The following is a 20,155-nucleotide window of genomic DNA, read 5'->3' on the forward strand; positions in this document are numbered from 1 at the left end:
TTTAAAATTCATTAGATGAACAACCTTGAAACAAGTATCACATATTTTGTGGAAGATTGGTCTAGAATTACCCTGCCAAGGTAGTAATTTAGGGTTGTTCTTGTTTTTTAATTCTTTCAGAATTTAAATTTTCTAAGGAAATATGTTGTCTTCTAGGAGAACCTAAGTGTCAACATTTTGAAGTTATAAAAATTATCCAAAGTTATAAAAATTATCCAGGTCCTCCAATTTTACCCCATCTCCCATTAGACCAGAAAGAACAGATCTTTAAAAATATAGGTTATGCTTTGTATTTCAAAAATCACATTTTTCACCTAAAAGAAAAGCCTCTTTGAAGTTACATTCTACGCCCATCTCACACCCCGCCACCGACATTACAGCCCACAGAAAGACTGATAAAATAAAAGCAAAAGGACTGTTGGTCAGGGCTCGCTTTGGGTAAATGGTCAGCAGTGAGCAGCGTCCACCTACCCAGACCTGCTCCCTGCACCTCGCGGGTGGGTCTGCTGCCAGGGCTATCTATCTGCCTTCTTTCCACTGAGATCCCAGAAGGCTCGTGCCAAATAGGACAGTTTCTATGATTGTCTTAGGGATTCCAGGGCTTGGACTCCAAGCAAGCCATGGGCAGAGCAAACAAACACATTTATAAGGAGCCCATTTCACGTAGGTCATGAGGTTAGGTATCATGAGAGAGTAAGACTGTCGCTTCCTTAGCAATTCACAGCCTCGTATATGTGAAGGACCAAAATGACCTGCAGGTCACTGCCATTCAGAGAAAAATAACACAGACTCCAAAGGAGAAATAGAAACAAACATGTTGTGAGGGGTCAACGAAAGGGGTCACCATGTACAGTAGGGAGATGTGAGAGCTCTTCCTGGACAAGATGGATGTCTGAGGCAAACTTTACTTCAGGTGGAATTTTGGTGAGAACTCTGTGTACGATGCTTTCAGCAGATGGCAAGCAGGAAACAGGAAAAAGACCAGGGCTAATATAATGAAGCCTTCCTGGATGGATCTGGACAGGTAATTTGTGTTATGTGCTCCATAAACTAAGACAAGGAGATTGTGTTTACTGTGTAGACAAAGGTCACTGACAGTTGTGTAGTAGGAGCTGTCAGAGGTCTGTCAAGGGAAGGAGGATGAGAGCGAGATGGGAGCTGCAGCAAAGAAAAAAATGCCTGAGTTCAGGGGACTAAGACTGGGCCACCTGCATCACATAATGGTGAGACCTCCAAATTCATTATTGTTGCTGTAATTGCATTAGTACGTGTCCACACACACACACATACACGCATACGACAAGGCAAATGCCTTCAAATTTTCAGTTTATAAGTCAGTTTTTGAGGTTGGAGAGACGACTCAGATGACTCTGGGAGAGGCAGTTCTTCCAGAGGTCCTGAGTTCAATTCCCGACAACCACATGGTGGCCTACAACCATCTATAATAAGATCTGATGCCCTTCTCTGCCTTGTAGGGATATATACAGGCAGAACGCTGTATTCACAATAAATAATTTTTTTAAATTGTTTTAAAAAATAAGTCAGTTTCTATATACCAGATAAAAATTTCTTTTTCATGTGAAGATGATTCATTCCCAAAGTCTCCTTTTGCCGAAAGACTCAGAAGAGCTCATAGGTGATGGAGCTGGACTGGTCGACATATAAAGGGCTTCAGAGTGAGAGATGCCAGGGATGATGCCAGCAGGGATGGGATGAAATGTCTGGTGGCGGTTTGGCTAATACAAAACTAGATTGCCAAAAGATGTGTGTGTAACACGCAGCCCATTAAAAAGGGAAAATCTGGTGCATGCTGTAACACGGCTGGACCTCTAGGGCATGACGTTAAGGGAAACAAGCCAGTCACCAAAAGATGAAAACATGTTCTGAGTCCGTTGATACATGGAATTCCTAGAGCAATCAAATTCAGAGGAAAGGGAGGTAGAATGGTGGTGTCAGGGCCTGAGGGAAAGAGAAAGAGGGAATTCTGGTTGAACAAATATATATTTTTCAATTTGAAATGATAAATGTGTTCTAGAGGTGGTGCTGATAGCTGAAGATGAACATGAATGTCCATGCCAAACGGTTTGGATGGTAAATGCTTTATACAAATACACACAATGGAAATATATATTGCTATGAGTAAAAGATTCAATCTGTTTGGTGTTTTGTTTTGTTTTATCACACTAACCACTAACTGAACCCATATTAGGGAGAAATTTCATGTTAGTGTCCTGATTTTCACACCTCGGGGTTGGCAAATGACTCTGAGAAGATTGCTTGGGGTGGGGGGAATCGGAACAAACAGTCCGGTTCCTAAGCAGGGGGAGTGGACTAATTTCTACTTCTAACCCAGCAAGATCGCTGCAAAGAACCTTCAGCCTCGCATCAGCCAGCCCCAGCATCCTGGCTTAATCTAATGTAGCTGCCCAAAGTCATTTTTCAAGACGCAATTCATCAGCGTCGGGAGTTCTGTGAGACGTTATGACTAACACATCAGTAGCTATCAGAGGGGATGATTAAATCTAAATGGCTCACTGGAGAAAACAGAAGAAGAAAGGCATCAGAGACTATTTCTACAGGATCAAAGACTTCAGGTTTAAAATGAAATTTCCCTGCACCAGCCCAATATGCCTTGCCCTTGGTATAAACGCTTTTGGCCTCAGTGACGGCAGAGAGCCTAATAATACTATTTATAACAATGCTATTTCTCTTTTCTGGTTGTCATTTCCTTTGAGACCCGGTGGGACTAAATGCCCTGCCAGAGGAGGAAAGAAACTGGTGTGAAGAACAGGAAGCGGGGTGAGGGGGGGATTGAGAGGAAAAGAGAAGATGGTTGTGAAATGGCATCCCAAGAAGGACAAGGTTTACAGGGTTCCTGCAAGGTGGAGACTAAGGACCAGCCACGTGAAACGTTAGTGGAAGTGAGTTGAGCATGCAAGGCCCATAAATGGGGGATTTCCAGAGTGAAAATGGCATTCCCTGAGAAAGCCCAGCTCGGTGGCTGAAGTCAGGCTTGCGGTTTGAATTTACACTTCTGGGGCTCCCGCTGTAAAACGTAGATAGGAAAATGTGACTTTCCTGGTACGATAAACGCAAAAGCGTTGTCGGGGGCAGACATACCGAAGTGGAAGGGGATCCCCACAAGACAAGACACCTCACTGAAGGAGAGACAGACTTGGGCTTCGAAAATGGGACCCAGCAAGTGACTGCCAGAGAAAAGCTTTCAAGTGGCTAAAACAACTGAAACAGAACGGGAGGTGAATAAGCAAAGGGCCCAGAAATGACGTTGGTGGTCCCAGCAGCCCAGCACCAGCTGCGCGCTGAAGAGCCTTCTACACACACTGAACAGATTAGCACATTAAAGCCTCACAACCACCTGATTCCTTGTGTGGATGAAGAAATGGGATCAGAGGAGTCAAGGAACTTACTCCATCACAGATTTAGTATTGACACAAGGGTATAAATTTTACCCGTCATGGAGGGTCTTAAGTAACGCATTAATCCAAGATCCAAATTTTATTTCTAAGTGAAATAAAATTATTTAAAAAATTGTAATCATAAAGACTAATTGGCAAGTAAGTTAAAAACCAGATTAGGCACAACCAAAACAAGAATTGGTAAAGGTCATGATAGCTGGAAAAATCTGAGGGGCAGAGAGAAGTGAAAATGGCAAAAGCAAGTAGCAGGAAGCAGACTAGAAGGACAAGGGCCAGGAACTTCTGAGTGGCCATAGAGATGAGGGTTGCATCCTGCTGGGTGTCCCTCCCGCAGCCGTTCACTTTCACTCCCAAGTAAAGTATTATTTCATTTTAATAAGCCTCAAAAGGAGACCGATTTTATTTTTTCTTTTAAAGATTTTTTTATTATTTATTTATTTATTAAAGATTTGTGTCTCTTCCCCACCACCGCCTCCCATATCCCTCCCCCTCCCCCAACCAACTCCCCCTCTCTCATTAGCCCGAAGAGCAGACCAGGTTCCCTGCCCTGTGGGGAGTCCAAGGACCACCCACCTCCTTCCAGGTCTAGTAAGGTGAGCATCCAAACAGCCTAGGCTCCCACAAAGCCAGTACGTGCAATAGGATCAAAACCCAGTGCCATTGTTCTTGACTTCTCAGCAGTCCTCATTGTCTGCTATGTTCAGCAAGTCCGGTTTTATCCCAGGTTTTTTCAGACCCAGGCCAGCTGGCCTTGGTGAGTTCCCGAAAGAACATCCCCATTGTCTCAGTGTGTGGGTGCACCCCTCATGGCCCTGAGTTCCTTGCTCGTGCTCTCTCTCCTTTTGCTCCTGATTTGGACCTTGGGGTTGTAGTCTGATGCTCCAATGTGGGACTCTGAGGAGACCAAATTTAAAACAGTCTTTCCAAACTAGGTTTGGAACAGTTTAATACTAAGGCGGTCTTGGCAATGCGTGGCTCTAAGTATACTGTGAAGGTAAGCGATTCAGATTAGTGCAGTGTTTAATAAATGCCGAAGAAGTGAATGCAAATTGTTTTTGCAATTTTTATAAATATTAAGAATTTTAAGCATATGTGGTGCTAAGCAATATTGGCATATCAGGGAAAATGTGTAAAATAGAAGGGAAAGAAGACAACTAATCTTTCCCGCATATAAAATCATAAATTCTCTGAGGATAAAAGATATTTTATAAAATTAGTGAGAACTACGGCATCATTAGAAACATGCATTTGTCACAGTGGGGTGACTTTAGGCCATCACTGTGGGAATGTATTTCAAAGAAGCAAGAAAGAAAAAAAAAATACTGTTAATGTTTTCATGACCAAGTTGATCATGTCTGAGGACATAACAACTCTCATCCTAATTTCAACATTGCACAATGTCGATATGCATTGAAATACCAATGGTGGCCATAGAGAGCAACAATACCAGTCATTTGAAAAATGACAGGGGGCTGGGCTATGGCTCAGCGTTTAAAGTGTTCATTGTGTAAGCCTGAGCAACTGAGTTCGGGTCCCCAGCACCCATGAAGATTCAACCATGGTGACATGCACTTAATCCCAGTTTTTGGGAGTCAGGGACAGGGAGATGTTTGGAGCTCAGTAGCCAGGCTAGCTGGTCAAATCCCTGAGCTCCAGATTCAGGGAGAGTTCCTGTCTCAAAAACTGAGGTAAAGAGTGATTACAGAAGACACCTATCATTGACCTCCACATATGATGCACATTTGCCCATGCATAGCTACACACACACATACACAAGCCCACATGAACATGTATACACAGGACACAAAGAGACTCACAGACACACGGCAGGTAGGGCAAAAATGACGAATGAGAAAAATTCTCTGAGAAATCGAATCTTCAAGAAACATTGCACTGGGGGGAACTTTCTGGGAAGCTGCCAGCCCCCGAGGCAGTCTCTGTGCGCTGTGGTAGAGCTGAAGAGTCAGAACCAGACTGATGGAGGAAGGTCATTGGCTAATAAAGGCACTGCCCTGGCCCATTTTATTGGTTAGAGGATAGGTGGGAGGAGTAAACAGAACAAAATGCTGGGAGGAAGAGGAAGTGAGCTCAGAGACTCCACAGCTCTCTCGGGAGCAGACGCCTCAGAGAGAGACGCCATGCCCCGCTCCCAGGATGAAGCTCCGACCCAGGATGGACTAGGCTAGAATCTCCCTGGTAAGCGCACCTTGGGGTGCTACACACAGATGATTATAAATGGGCTAAATTAATATGTGAGAATTAGCCTAGAAGAGAATGGGCCAGGCAGTGTTTAAATGAATACAGTTTGTGTGTTGTTATTTCGGGGCATAAGCTAGCTGAGCAGGCAGCCGGGGTGCTGGGGACGCAGCCCCGCTGCCCTTATTACTTCACCAGACAAAACAGACTCTTCCAAAATTAAGATGAGAGGAAGGATTTCAGAAATTGACGATGATGATGCTAACAGACAAGTGGGGAGAAACAGGCAGGAAGAGCATGCTCGGGAAACTACAAGGAACCGCTGTGTAGCACCCCAATGGGGAAGGGAACAAAGAAGACTCCTGAATGTAAGCTGGGAGACCCTGGTGGAAAGAGACTGGCAGTCCTACCCACGGGACAAGCCACCAGCCTCCACAAGTCTTAAAGTCAGCAGGTTTTGCCAAAACAGCACTTCTTCCGCAGTTGGATAAGCCAGCGGTGAAGGGCAATACCATCCTGTCTTGATAGGCAGAGCCTGGGCGCCACCTTGAAAGACAAGCTAATGTTCGAAACTGAGCTATCCTGGGGTCCTAAGAACAGGGCATGGGCACAAGACTGGAAGCCTGGATTTAATCTTCCGCGGCTCCAGGCTGCAAGAGGCAGTCCTGAGAAACAGCTGTGGAGAGCGGGCCCGCAGCTGCTGGCGAGCCAAAAAGGTGTCTGTGGCTGGTGGTTTGTCCCAGCCATTAAAGCGTGCTGTTAAGAGTTACCCCATTGGTGCGCACCTGGGACAGGTATCAAATACTGAGATAAACCGAGTTTGGTGGTCCTAGCCCCATGTGAGGGAACAGATCGACTTCTGAATCCATGCCCACAGAAAAGGGTTGTAAAGCCTGAAACAAGGAGCAGCGGTGAGATGACATTCTGGGCTGAGTCCCTCTAGCAGGCTGACTAAGGATGTGGATCAGCCCTCTGCCTGTGCAGAAAGAGGTCAGTGATCTGGTTGCTTCCCACAGTCACGACACAATTGTGAGGATGAACAGCTATGACCTGGACAGTCCGGAGGACACATCTGGGGAGCACGCGAGGGTAAGGAAAATTGCCAAGCCCACGGGCTGCAAGGCTAAGTGTGGCCAGAAGGCTCAGGCATTCAGAGAGGAGAAATATGAAGTATAGACAGCTCTGGTGGACACTGAACCTTTGGCAGGCTCAACAGCAACAGAACCGTGGGAGGTACAAGAGCCTACAAGCTTCTCCAGCATGCCTTTGCCATATGCATAGAGCCAACAGCCTCCACATTTCAAGGGTTCTAAAAGAAATAATGGCCACAAAACAACATAAAATTGGCCTTATAATGGACAAAACCAAGCAGTGACAAATATCTGGAAAAATACATTAAAATGCAAACAGAAAAAAATAATGCCTAACTCCAATAAACTATAAACAAAACTATGAACAAAATAGCTAAAATGGAAGCATTTAAATAGAATCATCTTGGACATAAATACTGTTGAAGGTAAATGCAGATATTTATTAGTTCATGAAGGATTGATGTGGAAGTTTCAAATCATCTTCCCAGAGATTAAAAAGCATAAAAGCAGCATTAGAGTTTATGTTCTGTTTCCCCCAAGGACGGAAAGAGATCCTTGATTCTACAGAGGCCTGCGGCATGTGGAGACTCCATCGTCCTGTGTGAAGTTCAAAGTGGACTAGTCACTCAGCAGCTACTGTCGTAGTTCTGTGAATGGCTCCCTGGGGGCCTCGGCAGTGTTTGGCAGTCATCAATCAGGGTTCATCCTGAGATGCACCCACAGCCTTGCAGTCAGCTTCCACACAAACACACCAGATGTCAGAAACAGCAGAATTGTACGTCCTTCTCTCCCGGTTGATCAAATGTTATTATTTCTGGGCTTTGACTGAGGTCTTTTCAAATGTCTCTTTCTTAAATTTTCTTCCATCACCTATTTGGGAAAATGCTTCCAGTTTTTTTCTCAAATTTCCTTTAATTTTTCTTTATTTTCATTGGTTTTCTACTTTGCCTGAGAGTCAAAGAGACAATGGAGCTTGGAGACTGACATAAACCCCGAGGAAATATCAAGCCTGTGAGGGAGAACTATACAAATACATGCCAAAGAGAAGCCGTATCACTGAACAAGTGAAAAAGAATACACATTAGCCTAGGGGGAAAAAAAACATCCTCACATGTATGCTCAAATGATTTTTGACAAGGGAGCTAAGATGAATCAACGGAATAAGGACGACATTCTCTACAAACAATTCTGGAAGAACTGGGCAGTCACCTGTAAAACAATGAATGCACTCTCATCTTACTGCACATTAAAAAACCAACCCTAAATGGACTAAGATCTAAACATGCTTAAACTATAAAATCCTTAGGAAAAAAAATAGGGAGACATCATTGCGACACTGAATTTGGTAATGACTTCTTATGTGTGTCACAGAAAACACAGGCAATGAAAGAAGAAGAAAAGAAGGAGAGAGGGAGGGCAGGAGGGTAGGAGGGTAGGAGGGAGGGAGGGAGAAAAAGTGAAACAAACTTGAACATCATCAAAAAGTTGTCATATACACCCCTAAGATAATGCCAAGGGGTGAAAATCTAAGACTCGAGGAACCGGAGAAAATATTTGTAGACCCTTTATCTGATCAAGGATTCATGTCCAGAAAATGGAAACATCTCCTACTACCTGAGGACAATAATGACAAACACATGATCTAATTTTTAAATGTGTAAATGACTTGAATATGTGTTTCTTCAATGAAGATTTACAAATGGACAAGAAGTACTTGAAAGGATTCTTGGTGTTATTAACCAGGGAGATGCAAGTTGAAATCACAAGAAAATATTAATCTATCAATGAATGCCCATAGCATGGCTAACTATTTAAAAAGAAAAAAATGTGAGGGGGAGAGTAGGGTGGAATAACATATGATGTGAAGAAATTAGAGCATGGGACTGTAAAATGCTGAGGGCACCATGGGAAAGAAACATGTAAATTTCTACAACATTAAATGTAGAAGTAGTATATAATCTACCAACACCACTCATGGGTATAATCTCAAAAGAATTGAAAGCAGGGATTCAAATGGATAACTAACTATATATCAATATTTATAATAGCTCTGTACAAAATGTAATATACACACAGTAGAATATTATTTAGCCTTTAAGAATAAAATTCTGATTCATGCAAGATACAGATAAACTATGAAAACATAATGGTGAGTAAAATAAGCCCATCAAATACCCTCCTCACACAAATAAATTCTGCATCATTCACTGACATGATGTACTGACAGTGCATACATTCACAGGGCTAAAAACTAGAATACTGGCTGTCAGCGACTGAAGGAAGATGGAGGGTGGACTTGGTTAGTGGGTACAGAGTTTCAGGATGAAATGACACAGTTCTGAAGAGGGATGGCAGTGGTGTTTGAGTAATAATACGAATAAACCCATTGCCCTCAAGTGCACAGCTACAATTGGCTAACACAGCACCCTTTACGTTACAGTCACACATATGTACCACAAATAAAAACCCAATGCCATAAAAGACAAAGCTACAGAGATGGACCAGATGAAAGGAGCATAAAGAGCCCACCATAAAAATCAATAGTCAACTTCTGCCTGGAACCCCGATGAGAAAGGAGAGGCTACAGGGGCTGTAAAATGGCTCAGAGGACAAAGCTGAAACATGAGACTAGATTGGGAGGTATTATAACAGTGATACATTTCACTGTGCTTGGTTTTTCTCCGCGTAGAGAAGCTAGCATTCTGACCTTTAGTAAGCAGACATAGACTCATAGAACAGAAAACTTACTCTTAAATGGTCAGGGGGAGAAGTGTGTGTGTGCATGCGTGTGTGTGTGCATGTGTGTGTGTGTGTGTGTGTGTGTGTGCGCGCGCGCATAAGAGAGAGAAAGGGGGGGGAAAGAATGTGTGTGCATGAATATGTGTGCATATGCATATGTGTGTATGTATGCATGTGTGTGCATATGCATATGTGTGTATGTATGCATGTGTGTGCATGTGTGCCCACACATATGTGTGCAGTAAGAACACAGAAATGATAAAGCACCTTGAATGTGAAACAGTGCATGACTCTTAGTAAAGAAAGTTATTACTTCTTAGTTTTTAGCCTTTTTGTAGAGTTGAAACTATGTCTATCAAAAAGTTTCCAAAAATGGAGAAAACATCTGTAAAGCGCAGTGTCTGCTCTAAGCTCTATAATATGATATAAGAATCAAAAACCAGCGTGGAGATTTAAAAACACCAGCACACAGACGGAGACACATGGACACGGGTCATCCTTGAAACAAGAATGCCAACTTTATTGTGTTCCAGAGAAGCTTATATAGGGATCCTTAAGTGATAGCCATGCCCCAGCTCTTGGAATTTTCAGCTGTAAACCCCACCAGGAACCACTCCCCTGCCATTGGGAACTCATGAGGGTCTCATGCTCAGAGCAGATGCAGGCATAGGTAAACAAGTTGTTTCATTCCAGCAGGCAAAGGATCTGAGTCAGGCAAAGAAGGTCAGGGGGCCAGATGTCTGCAGCCCCAGCAAACATCAAGAACTGAGATCAAAGAGCTGAAAGGACGGAGAGAATACGATCAGAATGGCATAGTAAGAGGCCCTCGGGAAAACTGAAAACTTTAATAACATAACAAATACTGAAGAAGTAGAATTTATAAACAATCCCTGGAATAAATTTGAATCTGTGTCATAAGAGGGAACTGGTTTTGCTGACTATGGCCAGCCAGAGTGACTGGAATCAGCAGAATTTCAGTGACTATTACATCATAAGGAAGGCAGGGAAATGCTTTGTGCAGTCAGGCAAAAAAAAATGAAGTAAATTGTCAGGGAAAGAAACCCATTTACAACTGGCCTCCTGACATTTATGCTAAGGGAAGAAAATGTAAATATGGCATTTTATTCCCGAAAAACCGATTTGCAACTATAAAGGCCTCCAACAGTCTTATTAACACAGTCAAAATACAGTTTCCACAAGTAACTCTGAAGGAATTTTCCCTAGGACAGGATTCAGGCCACCAAGATGACAAGTGGGAAGCTAATACAGAGCCCATGGACATCAGCAAAACACGCTGACTTACAAACTGAGATTAAAGTACAGCCTGAGTCCTAGGAAGGTTTACTATCACTGTTTTGTTAAAAGGCCCTGTTGTCAAATTACCTCCTGAATAGTCATGTTTGTACCTATAGACCTGAGCTGCTCTCAGCCTTCATTAGAGAAGCTTCTTTTTGCAGAGGGCAATAGTCAGTACTAAGATACAGAACTGATCATAGCACTGAGAAATAAGTGACTATGAACGGTCAGTCTAAATGGGACATCTGGTCAACCTCTGTGCCAAAGCTCATGGAACGCTGAAGGAGATGGAAAGATTGTGAGAGCTGGAGGATACAGAGGGCTGCTGTGGAATGCTGTCATCATGATATGGCCATTGTACTCTCGGGTGCACAGTTGCTATGGTGACCGGTGCAAGATCAAGTCAGCTAAAACTATAGTATGCATGGAAGAGAATCTTGTGATTTTCTAGCTTAACTGAAGAGGTATGGGTAGTCAGTGGAGAACCATTTTGGGGTGTATGGCCACTGAAAGATTGCTCCAGTGAATGGACCCACACTCACTAACACTAATTGGACTGAACTATTTTTTTTTATAATTTTAAAAAATGTTATTTTATGTATATGGATGTTTTGCCTGCATGTATATCTGTGTACCACTTGTGTGTCTTGGTGCCCTCAAAAGCCAGAAAAGGGAAGAATGCCTGGAACTGAAGTTATAGACAGTTGTAAGATGCCCTATGGGAATGGGAAACAAACCTGGGTCCTATGGTGCAGCCAATTCTGAACCAGTTCTCTAGCCCCTTAGCAGGTTATTTAGTAAAAAGAGAGGACATCAAGATGGAAAAATTATGTGGGGCTGGGAAAGTAGGAAGAGGATGACATGATGGGCTAGGGAAAATGATATAATATTTACATGATTCCTGACAACAAAGATACAGTGGATTTATAACAAAAGAAGAAAGAGTATGATGTACAAAGCTATTATTGCTGTTTATGTCATATTGCCATTTTATCTTGACTGTTATGTGCATAAAGTATGGGATAATACAATGAGTAATGATGTCATATTTTGACTTCCTGTCAAGGAGCAACAGAATTCTCAGTAAGGAGAAAAGAAAATACAAATGAAAGCGGAAGGCATGAAGTAAAAACCCCATTGCGCCTGAATGAGGAATAATAGAATGAACTAATATATGGGATCTTTACATATGAGCTTATTTTGTATTTATATAAATGCATGTTTGGATGTACATGTATGCACAGAAATGTTTATTCTAGCAATGCTCATAGAAAGGGCCTAGAACAGAAGGCAAATCCAGTAGCAATATTGAACCTAGGCATCCAAACTGCTGTCCTGACATGTATTTCCCCATCCCTGGGACACTGGGATGCTGAGCTTGTTGAAGAAAATTCTAAGGTCCAAAAGGTAAGTGTAAAGAAGCCTGGCTCAGTCTGTTATGCCAGATAACAAATGCGACAGGTTTTGAAAGATAGTATCTTCTAATTCACACAACCCTTCTACAGAGGAGGCCAGCCGTTGCCACACATCATATCAGGAGTGTTCATTTCTTAGCCCCTTACATCTGGGAGAGCGCTGTGATTGCTTTGGGGAGTGTAGACTCAGCCATTAGGCCAGGTCTAGCGGCACTTGACAGGCCCTGAGGCTTTAACATGCTTGCTTCTCTGTTTCTTCCCAGAACCCAGCTCATGGAAAGTGTGTATATCTAGTTCAGTGTCGGGCACAGGTGAGCTCCTAGCCAACAGACAGAATCCTCTGCCAGTTAAACCAGTAAGTAATCATCTAACCAACCTGAGCCTTGAGATCACTATGGTCTCAACTAGCAATTGACTGCAAAGGATCAAGCACATTGTGGCAAGTAAAACGACTCCAGAGATCCCGTCTCCTAAGCCCAGAATCTGGGACTGGATTACACAGTAAATAACATCAATATTACCAATCATTTGGCCTCAAAGAAGGGAGATTGTCCTCACTAGCATGAGTTCATAATCATTGCAGGACTCTTTACTAGTGGAAAAGAAAAAGGTAGAAGAGGAGGATAAAATATGGAACATGGGAAAAGCTATACCTGTCACCTGTGGTGTGAAGAAAAATGAAGGGGACCTCAAGCCAAGAATGACGGACAGGTTCTAGAAGCTCTAATCGACAGACTCTGTGCTCGAGCCCCCAAGAGTAGCATTACTCTGCTCACAGTTTGATTTTTAGATTACAGATCCAATTCTGATTTCAGATATCCAAAACTATGATAAGACTGGACTTCCAGAGCCTTTAACTTCATGGTAATCTGCTACAGATGTGATAAGGGATTAATGCAGACTCTGGAGTCTGTAACAGATCAAACCGATGGGGTGATGAAAGATGAAAACCAACTAGTTTTGAGCACGGGTTTCTGTCCAGAGCACTAGAAACTGGAACAGCACAAGACACCGAATCTACCAGATTGTTTAGTCAGGCTTACTGAACCACTGCTCGAGAAGGGGATAAATGGAATATGAGAATGACTCTTCAATAGATATAAGACCAGACATTAAAATCTATGACCAGAAAGATACAATAAAATCAATCACCTTTGGAGGCTATCAGAAAACGAATTCATTATTTAAAAGAAAAATGTTAGGAGGCAAACAAACAATTTGGCTTCTTCTCTTATACTACTAAATACCAGGAGAAGAAAAAGGGTTACTTTCAGGTTCTGAGCAATAAAGGAAGAAGGCCTGCTTATATTGGATGGTGTGTCCCACTGAGCTTTATGTTGCTGTGACCAAAAACAACATGGGAAGGAGAGGGTGTATTTCATCTTACAGGTGATAGTCCATCATCCAGGAACTCAAGGTAGGAGCTTGGAGCAGAAACCACAGAGGAATGATGCTTACTGGCTTGCTCCCTCTTCTTGGTTACCTTTCTCACACAGACCAGGCCCACACCTTGTCCACAGTGGGCAAGAGCCCTTCTGCATCAACTAGCAATCCATAAAATGCTCCACAGACATACATGTCAATCGGATGGAGGCCATTTCTCAGTCTGAAGTTCCTTCTTCCCCTGGTGCAATCATAGAATATCCCCATATGTAGAGCTGGATAGAGATGAGGGAGCTGGCAAAAGAAGGTGAGATGCAGCCAAAGTGGCAGGATGTAAAACAGGAGGAGTAACAGAAACCAGAAGAACCTGTTTCAAGGCGGGGCTGCTGTGCCCTGGACCAGTAGCTGCTACCATATCAGGGAGACAAAGATTAAAGCCCATCAGGTGCCAGCACGGAGCTCATTGTTGATCTTGCTAAGAACAGTGCCAGAAGAGGACAAGGCTGGACCTGAGTGAGCAAACCAGCAGTGGGAAGACAGGAGAAGCATTGAATGTTTACAGGCAACTCTCTAAAGATGCTCCTGGAGGAGAAGCAAGAAATAGCTGGCTAATTAGAAGACAACATGGGGCTGACAGCCATTTGCTCCAACACTGGACTTTATTCCACCATATTTGGAGATTCAAGAAAGGCTTAAAGATGAACGAAAGGAAATGAGCTGCAATTCTTGTAGTGTTGAGAAGGAAGGAAATCCAAAACTCACATGAGAGCAACTCCCTCCACAAGAGGAAAAGGGGAGCCTAGACTGTGGGTTCATGGGGGGGAGGGCCTTCCTACAAGACAGAAGACACAGTCTTCCTCCAGGTGGAGACAGCCCACTGCCCTCAAAGATGGAGATGAATCAGATGGGGCAATTTAGTAGCAATAGATTCCTTCCTTTCCTTTTCTTTTTTCTTTCTTTCAAAATTTATTTATTTTAAATTTTGTGTGTGTGTGTGTGTGTGTGCGCACACGCACACACACACACATACACACACACACAAGTGTGGCTATATGTGGGTACATGCATGCATTCATGCACAAATTTGAGTATAGATGCCTACAGAGGTCAACAGCTCTCCTGGAGCTGGAGTCACAGATGGTTGTGAGCTGACGGCATGGGTGCTGGGAACCAAAATAGGGTCCTCTACAAGAGCAGTGCATACTATTAACTGCTGAGCCATCTCTTCAGCAGTTTCAATTAAATTTGAAACACTACCAACAAATACATTTTTGTTAAGTTAAAACCCAACACATAACACACACACGTACAAGTGCCCATGAATATAATGCTTGGTGTTTGGGGGTACATACTTCTTTTTTTCTTTTTCAAGCCATTTAGGACAAAACCCAAAGCACAAGAATCAGAATGTCACAGGGCACTGGAGTGGGAAGCAAGAACATGTCAAGAGAAGCAAGACTCCCAACAAGGGAGAGGTCTTCTTACCTCAGAAATGTATGCAGACTGGGTCTATTATACCAGATCTCAACTGAAAAGACCATTCTTGATGCACATGTACATTAACAAATTATGTTTTTAATTATTTGCTTTTTATGTTCCTTTTTATTTTCCTGGAATTTGTCACATAACAGTATGCAAATTACATACATGGTCCTGAGAAGCTCAGAAACATTCTGCAGTCACATTTGGTTAAGCAATATGACACCTTCAGGAACTTGTGGGGCTTCAATCCTTCCTGTCTCCCTAATCACCCAAGACAATCCTCACCTTGATTTTTATTTTCTTGCTTTTCTTTATTGCTTTGCCTCCCGTGTATCCATAAGCATTACAGATCATCTTAGCAAGTTTTTGTTCTTTTAGATAAATGAAATATGACACTTCATTCCTTTTGGTAAATATAATGCACATATCGATAAAATTCCCCCATTTCCTTTGTGATATGTAATTTCATAAACAAATATACCATAATTTTTATATCTGTCCAGTTTGGAACTGATGAAATTTTGTTTGTTTTCTTTTCTGAACCCCAGTGTCTGCCACCCCACACTGATGTAGGGGCTTCTCAATTGCATATATCTAGGGGGAGAGTTGCTGAGTCAAAGGTTAGAAAAACCACTATCTCAGCAGGCAAGGGTGCCCTTTGTCATTTTAAAGATACAGAAATAAGTTCAGAAAGATGAAATAATATACATTTATCAGTTGCCTTCAAATAGAGATATCAAATTAGTGCAATGAGTGCTGTGGAATTCCCCTCTGTTTGCTGTGAATATGTTTTATTACCATTGGTTAATAAAGAAGCTGCCTTGGCCTATGGCAGGGCAGAATATGGCTAGGTGAGAAATTCAAGCAGAGATACAGAGAGAAAGAAGGTGGAGTCGGGGAGATGCCAGTAGTTACTGGAGGAGTAAGATGCCCCAGTATTACCGGTAAGCATGGCGATACATGGATTAGTAGAAATGAATGAATTCATATGTAGAGCTAGGCAGTAAGAATCCTGAGCCATCAGCCACACAATTATAATTAGTATTAATATTAAGCCTCCAAATGATTATTCTGTAAGCAGCTGGGGTGCCGGTGTGTGGGAGAGAAACTGGTCCAGCAGGACGGGGAGGGAAAGAGAGAAGTCTCCAGCTACAAGTGAGTCCTGACCATTTTTAAGTAAAGTGAAAGAAGATAGTCTGAAATCTAGATGATAAAAGTGCTTATTATTTTAGTGTTAGCACACTAACCCGTGCTTCCTATTTCCTCTTCTTTCCTTTCTCCGACCGTGTCTGATACACTTCTGTATACATGAGACTGCCCTTGAACCCCTAATCCTCTGCTTTCACCTCCCAAGTGCTCCTATTACAGATGTGCCCACCACACAGCTGGTTCTGCCCCTTTGGCTTTGTACCATGCAGCCTAGGCTGGCTCCACCCATATATAGCTGAGGGCAACCTGGAATTCCTGACCCTGCTATGTCCCCTTTCCAAACGCTGGGATGACAGCCTGTGCCACCACGCACAGTCTTCCCATTTCCCTGCGGCTGCTACCTCCATTGACAATGCTGACTGTCTGGTGGCTGGACTTCACTGGGGGCTGGTCCTTCACTGGGGGGCTGAATAAGCATTTTTTTTTCAGTCTTCTTGTGTGTTTATTCATCATTTAGATTTCAGATCGTTTTCTTTCATTTTACTTAAAAACGGTCAGGACTCACTACATTAGTGTAATGTCTCTGCTTAAAGACAACTGACAAATGTATATTATCTCATCCTCTTGAACTTGTTTTTAGATCTTTAAAATGACAAGAACCATATCATAAGACTGTGAGGGTGATCAGACATATGGAAAGCACATACTGATGCTAAGTTTTCAGCTTACACTCAATAATAAATAGCTGCTATTAGTACAATTAAAGAAACAATAAAAAACTATTAGCATCGGAGTCTGCGCACAGCCAAGGGCTAGACTGCTGCCCAGATTACAATTCGGTTCTCATCACAGCACACATGACGTCGTCCTCTCTCTCAGAATGGCAGTGCTACATGCTAAGAAGGTGGCACCAGCCAGGAAGCTTGAGCTATTAAGAGAGTGTAAAAAAGAATTAATATTTTACTAGTGTTTGAATGTGATTCCAGGACTCTGCTATGGATTCCCATGTCCGTGAGGATCCACAGACTCAGCATCATCCGTGTCTTGCTGTCCGCACAGGGTGTTTTCTGTTACAGCAGGTTTTCATGGGTTTATAGTCAGGGCCCCATAAAAATAACATTTCTAACCCCTTGAAAAATACCCAAGTCAAATCCATGCCCAACACTCTCCACCTTTTCCTAAAGATCTCTCCACTTTTTGATGAAATATTATAAGTGATGCACAGAGCTGAAGGAGGAAGGCATTGGGATGAATTGTGGAGTATGGGTAAGATTTTTTTTTCCCCTGTGGGACCTCTTCTAAATAAGGAACTGTATACCAACAGGCTGGGTTGGTTTTCCTTAAACTCACGATTCCGAGGGTGATCATGAAGAGTCCCAATCAGACTGTTTTCCATGCTGCTCTTTTGTCTTTTCCTGCATTTTATCTCCCATTCCTTCGTCTCCCCTGCACTTTTTCTCTCTTCATCTCCCCCTCTCTCTTTTTTTCAGTGGGGTCTCCTGTAGTACAGGCTGGCTGTAAACTACCATACAGCCAAGGATGACCTTGAACCTCTGATTCTCCTGTTCCCCATCTCCTGAGTGCTGGAATTACAGGTGTGTGCTACCACACTGAGTTTATAGGGTGCTGGGGATCGAAGTCAGGGCTTTGGGCATACTAGGCACACCCTCTCCTAACTGACCCTCATCCTCAGCCTTGGATTTTCTGGTTTGTAGGGCATTCTCATAAGTACCTAGAGACAACAACCCCATGCTAGAGGTAAATGGGAAATACAGGGGAATCGCAATAAAGAGGGGAAAAATAGCTAGTCTTCCTACTACTACATCAGGAAGCTTTAACAACACATTTTCTTGCTGGAATCACTGCTTTTTAGAAGTAGCCGAGAATTTATGGGCGAGTTTTATATGAAATACTTCTCTTCAAGAAAATCATTTAGGTATTTCTTAGGTAATTTGCAACTTTTGATATTTGAAGTATCATAAAATTTCAGTTTTCCTTCTAAACAACCACACAGCCATGTCTTCCCAGACAAAATCAGTATTCCCATGATGGAGACACCACTTCTATTGTCCTCTTAAGGCAAATTTGCAAATAGATTGTTCAGATGACTGATTTGCAGTAAGCATGATGTATCAAACTGGTTTCTAAATACAGCGAAAGGCTAAATCTCCTCCTTCAAATACACACACACACACACACACACACACACAAAAACAATATAAGCGTAACTGATAGTAGAGCTTCCATAATTAAAAGTCAAATTATGGAAGAACAAACAGAAAGAAAAGTAGCTCTGTGGAAGATGCGCTTCCTACAAATGGTTATTTTAAACTTCTGGAAGAAATCCTCCAAAATAGCGCCCTACCAAACGACACCATATATACCAAAGTCCCATAAATTTGGTGAATTTGGTTACCTAAAGAAAAATGGAATAGTGCATAAAACTTTGAAAGTTAAAAAAGGCAAAGCTGTTTAATAAATGCTATGATTTCTATGTCTGGTGGTTATTAAGCATCCAGAAGTGGTGATCAACATTATCCGTATCCATATACTGTTTACATGTGCCCTCTAGGTTTTGAATACAGACGACTCTGTGTCCTTCCTTGGAGGCTTCAGAGGACCGATTTTTGGTAGCATCTCTTTGGCGTACTGTGTCTTATGGAGTCCAGCTTCACGAAGCGCTAGCTCAAATCTAAGTCTAGGATCAGAAGTTATCTGCAGATATAAAATACAATTTAGATAAACAACTCATTTAGTTGAAGTAAATTTTATCAGTATTTTTTATATTTTTCCAAGTCACATATTTTTAGGGTATAGATGGTTAGATGCCAATAAATCTTGCTAGGTCTGTGATTGCAGAGTTTTACTAGAAATGTTCAAACTGTTTTTGAGATCATCACTTCCCAGTGCATTGTTTATTTCCAACATAAGCTACATTCAGTATTATATATTAATCAAATTGAATATATTAAAATTATCAAATGATGAAATAAAAGAACCTTACTTCCAATACTATTATTATTTATTGCTGGTTAGAATCATATAAATAGAGCATTATAAAATAAATCTACTTTAATAAATAAAATTAATCTTCAGAATATATTTTTAAGTAGCTATCATTAAGAAAAACACATTAAGCATACAAGTGTGGTTCTGTATGCAGGTATCTGCACCATCTGGGTGTGCAGTGCTTATAGAGGCTAGAAGAAGGAGTGGTAATTTAGTTAAGGACGGTTGGCCTAATTCTAAAATACAAGCAGAAAGAATGTAGCTTTGGAATTTAAATTTCTTGCAAATGGGAAAACAACCTCACAAATACAGCTCCAGAAATGATAGCACGGGTAACAAACATCTTATGATTTTGATGAACTTGGCAATATTAACTCCTAGAACTAGAGCTGCTCAGAGCTGAGTTGCTAGGTGGATGCTGGGAACCAAACTCAGGCCCTTTGCCAGAGTCCCAAGGGCTCTAAGCGTCTAAACCACCCCTCCATCATTTAGTAATGTGCAACATATACATAAACACATGGCCACTCCCTGAAAAAGAGAATCTGAGGTTGGCCCTTTATTTCAAACAGAACTGGAAAGGCCCACCATCCCATGCTAAGTGGGAGGAGACACACAAATAGCTCAACTTCTGTTCACATTTATACTTGATTGGACCTTAGTCCCATTCCTATGAATCTTAAATATTATCACACTCTCTATCACAATAAGAGGTGGCCACATACAGATTTACACCCAATGAGGTACTTTACCTGAATCTGAAGTCCTACCCCACAAAGAGATAAAGTCATAAACTTTTGAAGATAGTTTCCTCTGTGAGTTCCTGAGAGAGTGGAAGTAAAAAGACATGCGCAGATGACATACGCACTGCGTGGACTATGCTTCATGTGCTAAAACATGGATGTGTGTGGGGTACTGCTTCCAGGAGGATGACCTCAGAAATGGGCAACAGTGAAATTTG

General features: G+C 42.2%; 1 protein-coding gene across 4 annotated transcripts in view; it reads right to left on the reverse strand.

Annotated features, from left to right (window-relative positions):
• Positions 1–14,989: 14,989 nt before the first annotated feature.
• Ccdc148 (coiled-coil domain containing 148) overlaps positions 14,990–20,155 on the reverse strand; it is a 242,717-nt gene continuing 237,551 nt past the window's right edge. For all 4 annotated transcript variants that reach the window (XM_041631628.1, XM_041631631.1, XM_041631629.1 and 1 more), the window contains one exon: positions 14,990–18,903. In XM_041631628.1, coding sequence (XP_041487562.1) covers positions 18,757–18,903 — 147 coding nt within the window. In that variant the 3' untranslated portion in view covers positions 14,990–18,756. The remainder of the gene's footprint in view (positions 18,904–20,155) is intronic.

Source organism: Microtus oregoni, unplaced genomic scaffold, assembly GCF_018167655.1.
Source record: "Microtus oregoni isolate MIOR12 unplaced genomic scaffold, Mior012 000037F_ref0000500, whole genome shotgun sequence".
Lineage (NCBI taxonomy): Eukaryota > Metazoa > Chordata > Mammalia > Rodentia > Cricetidae > Microtus > Microtus oregoni.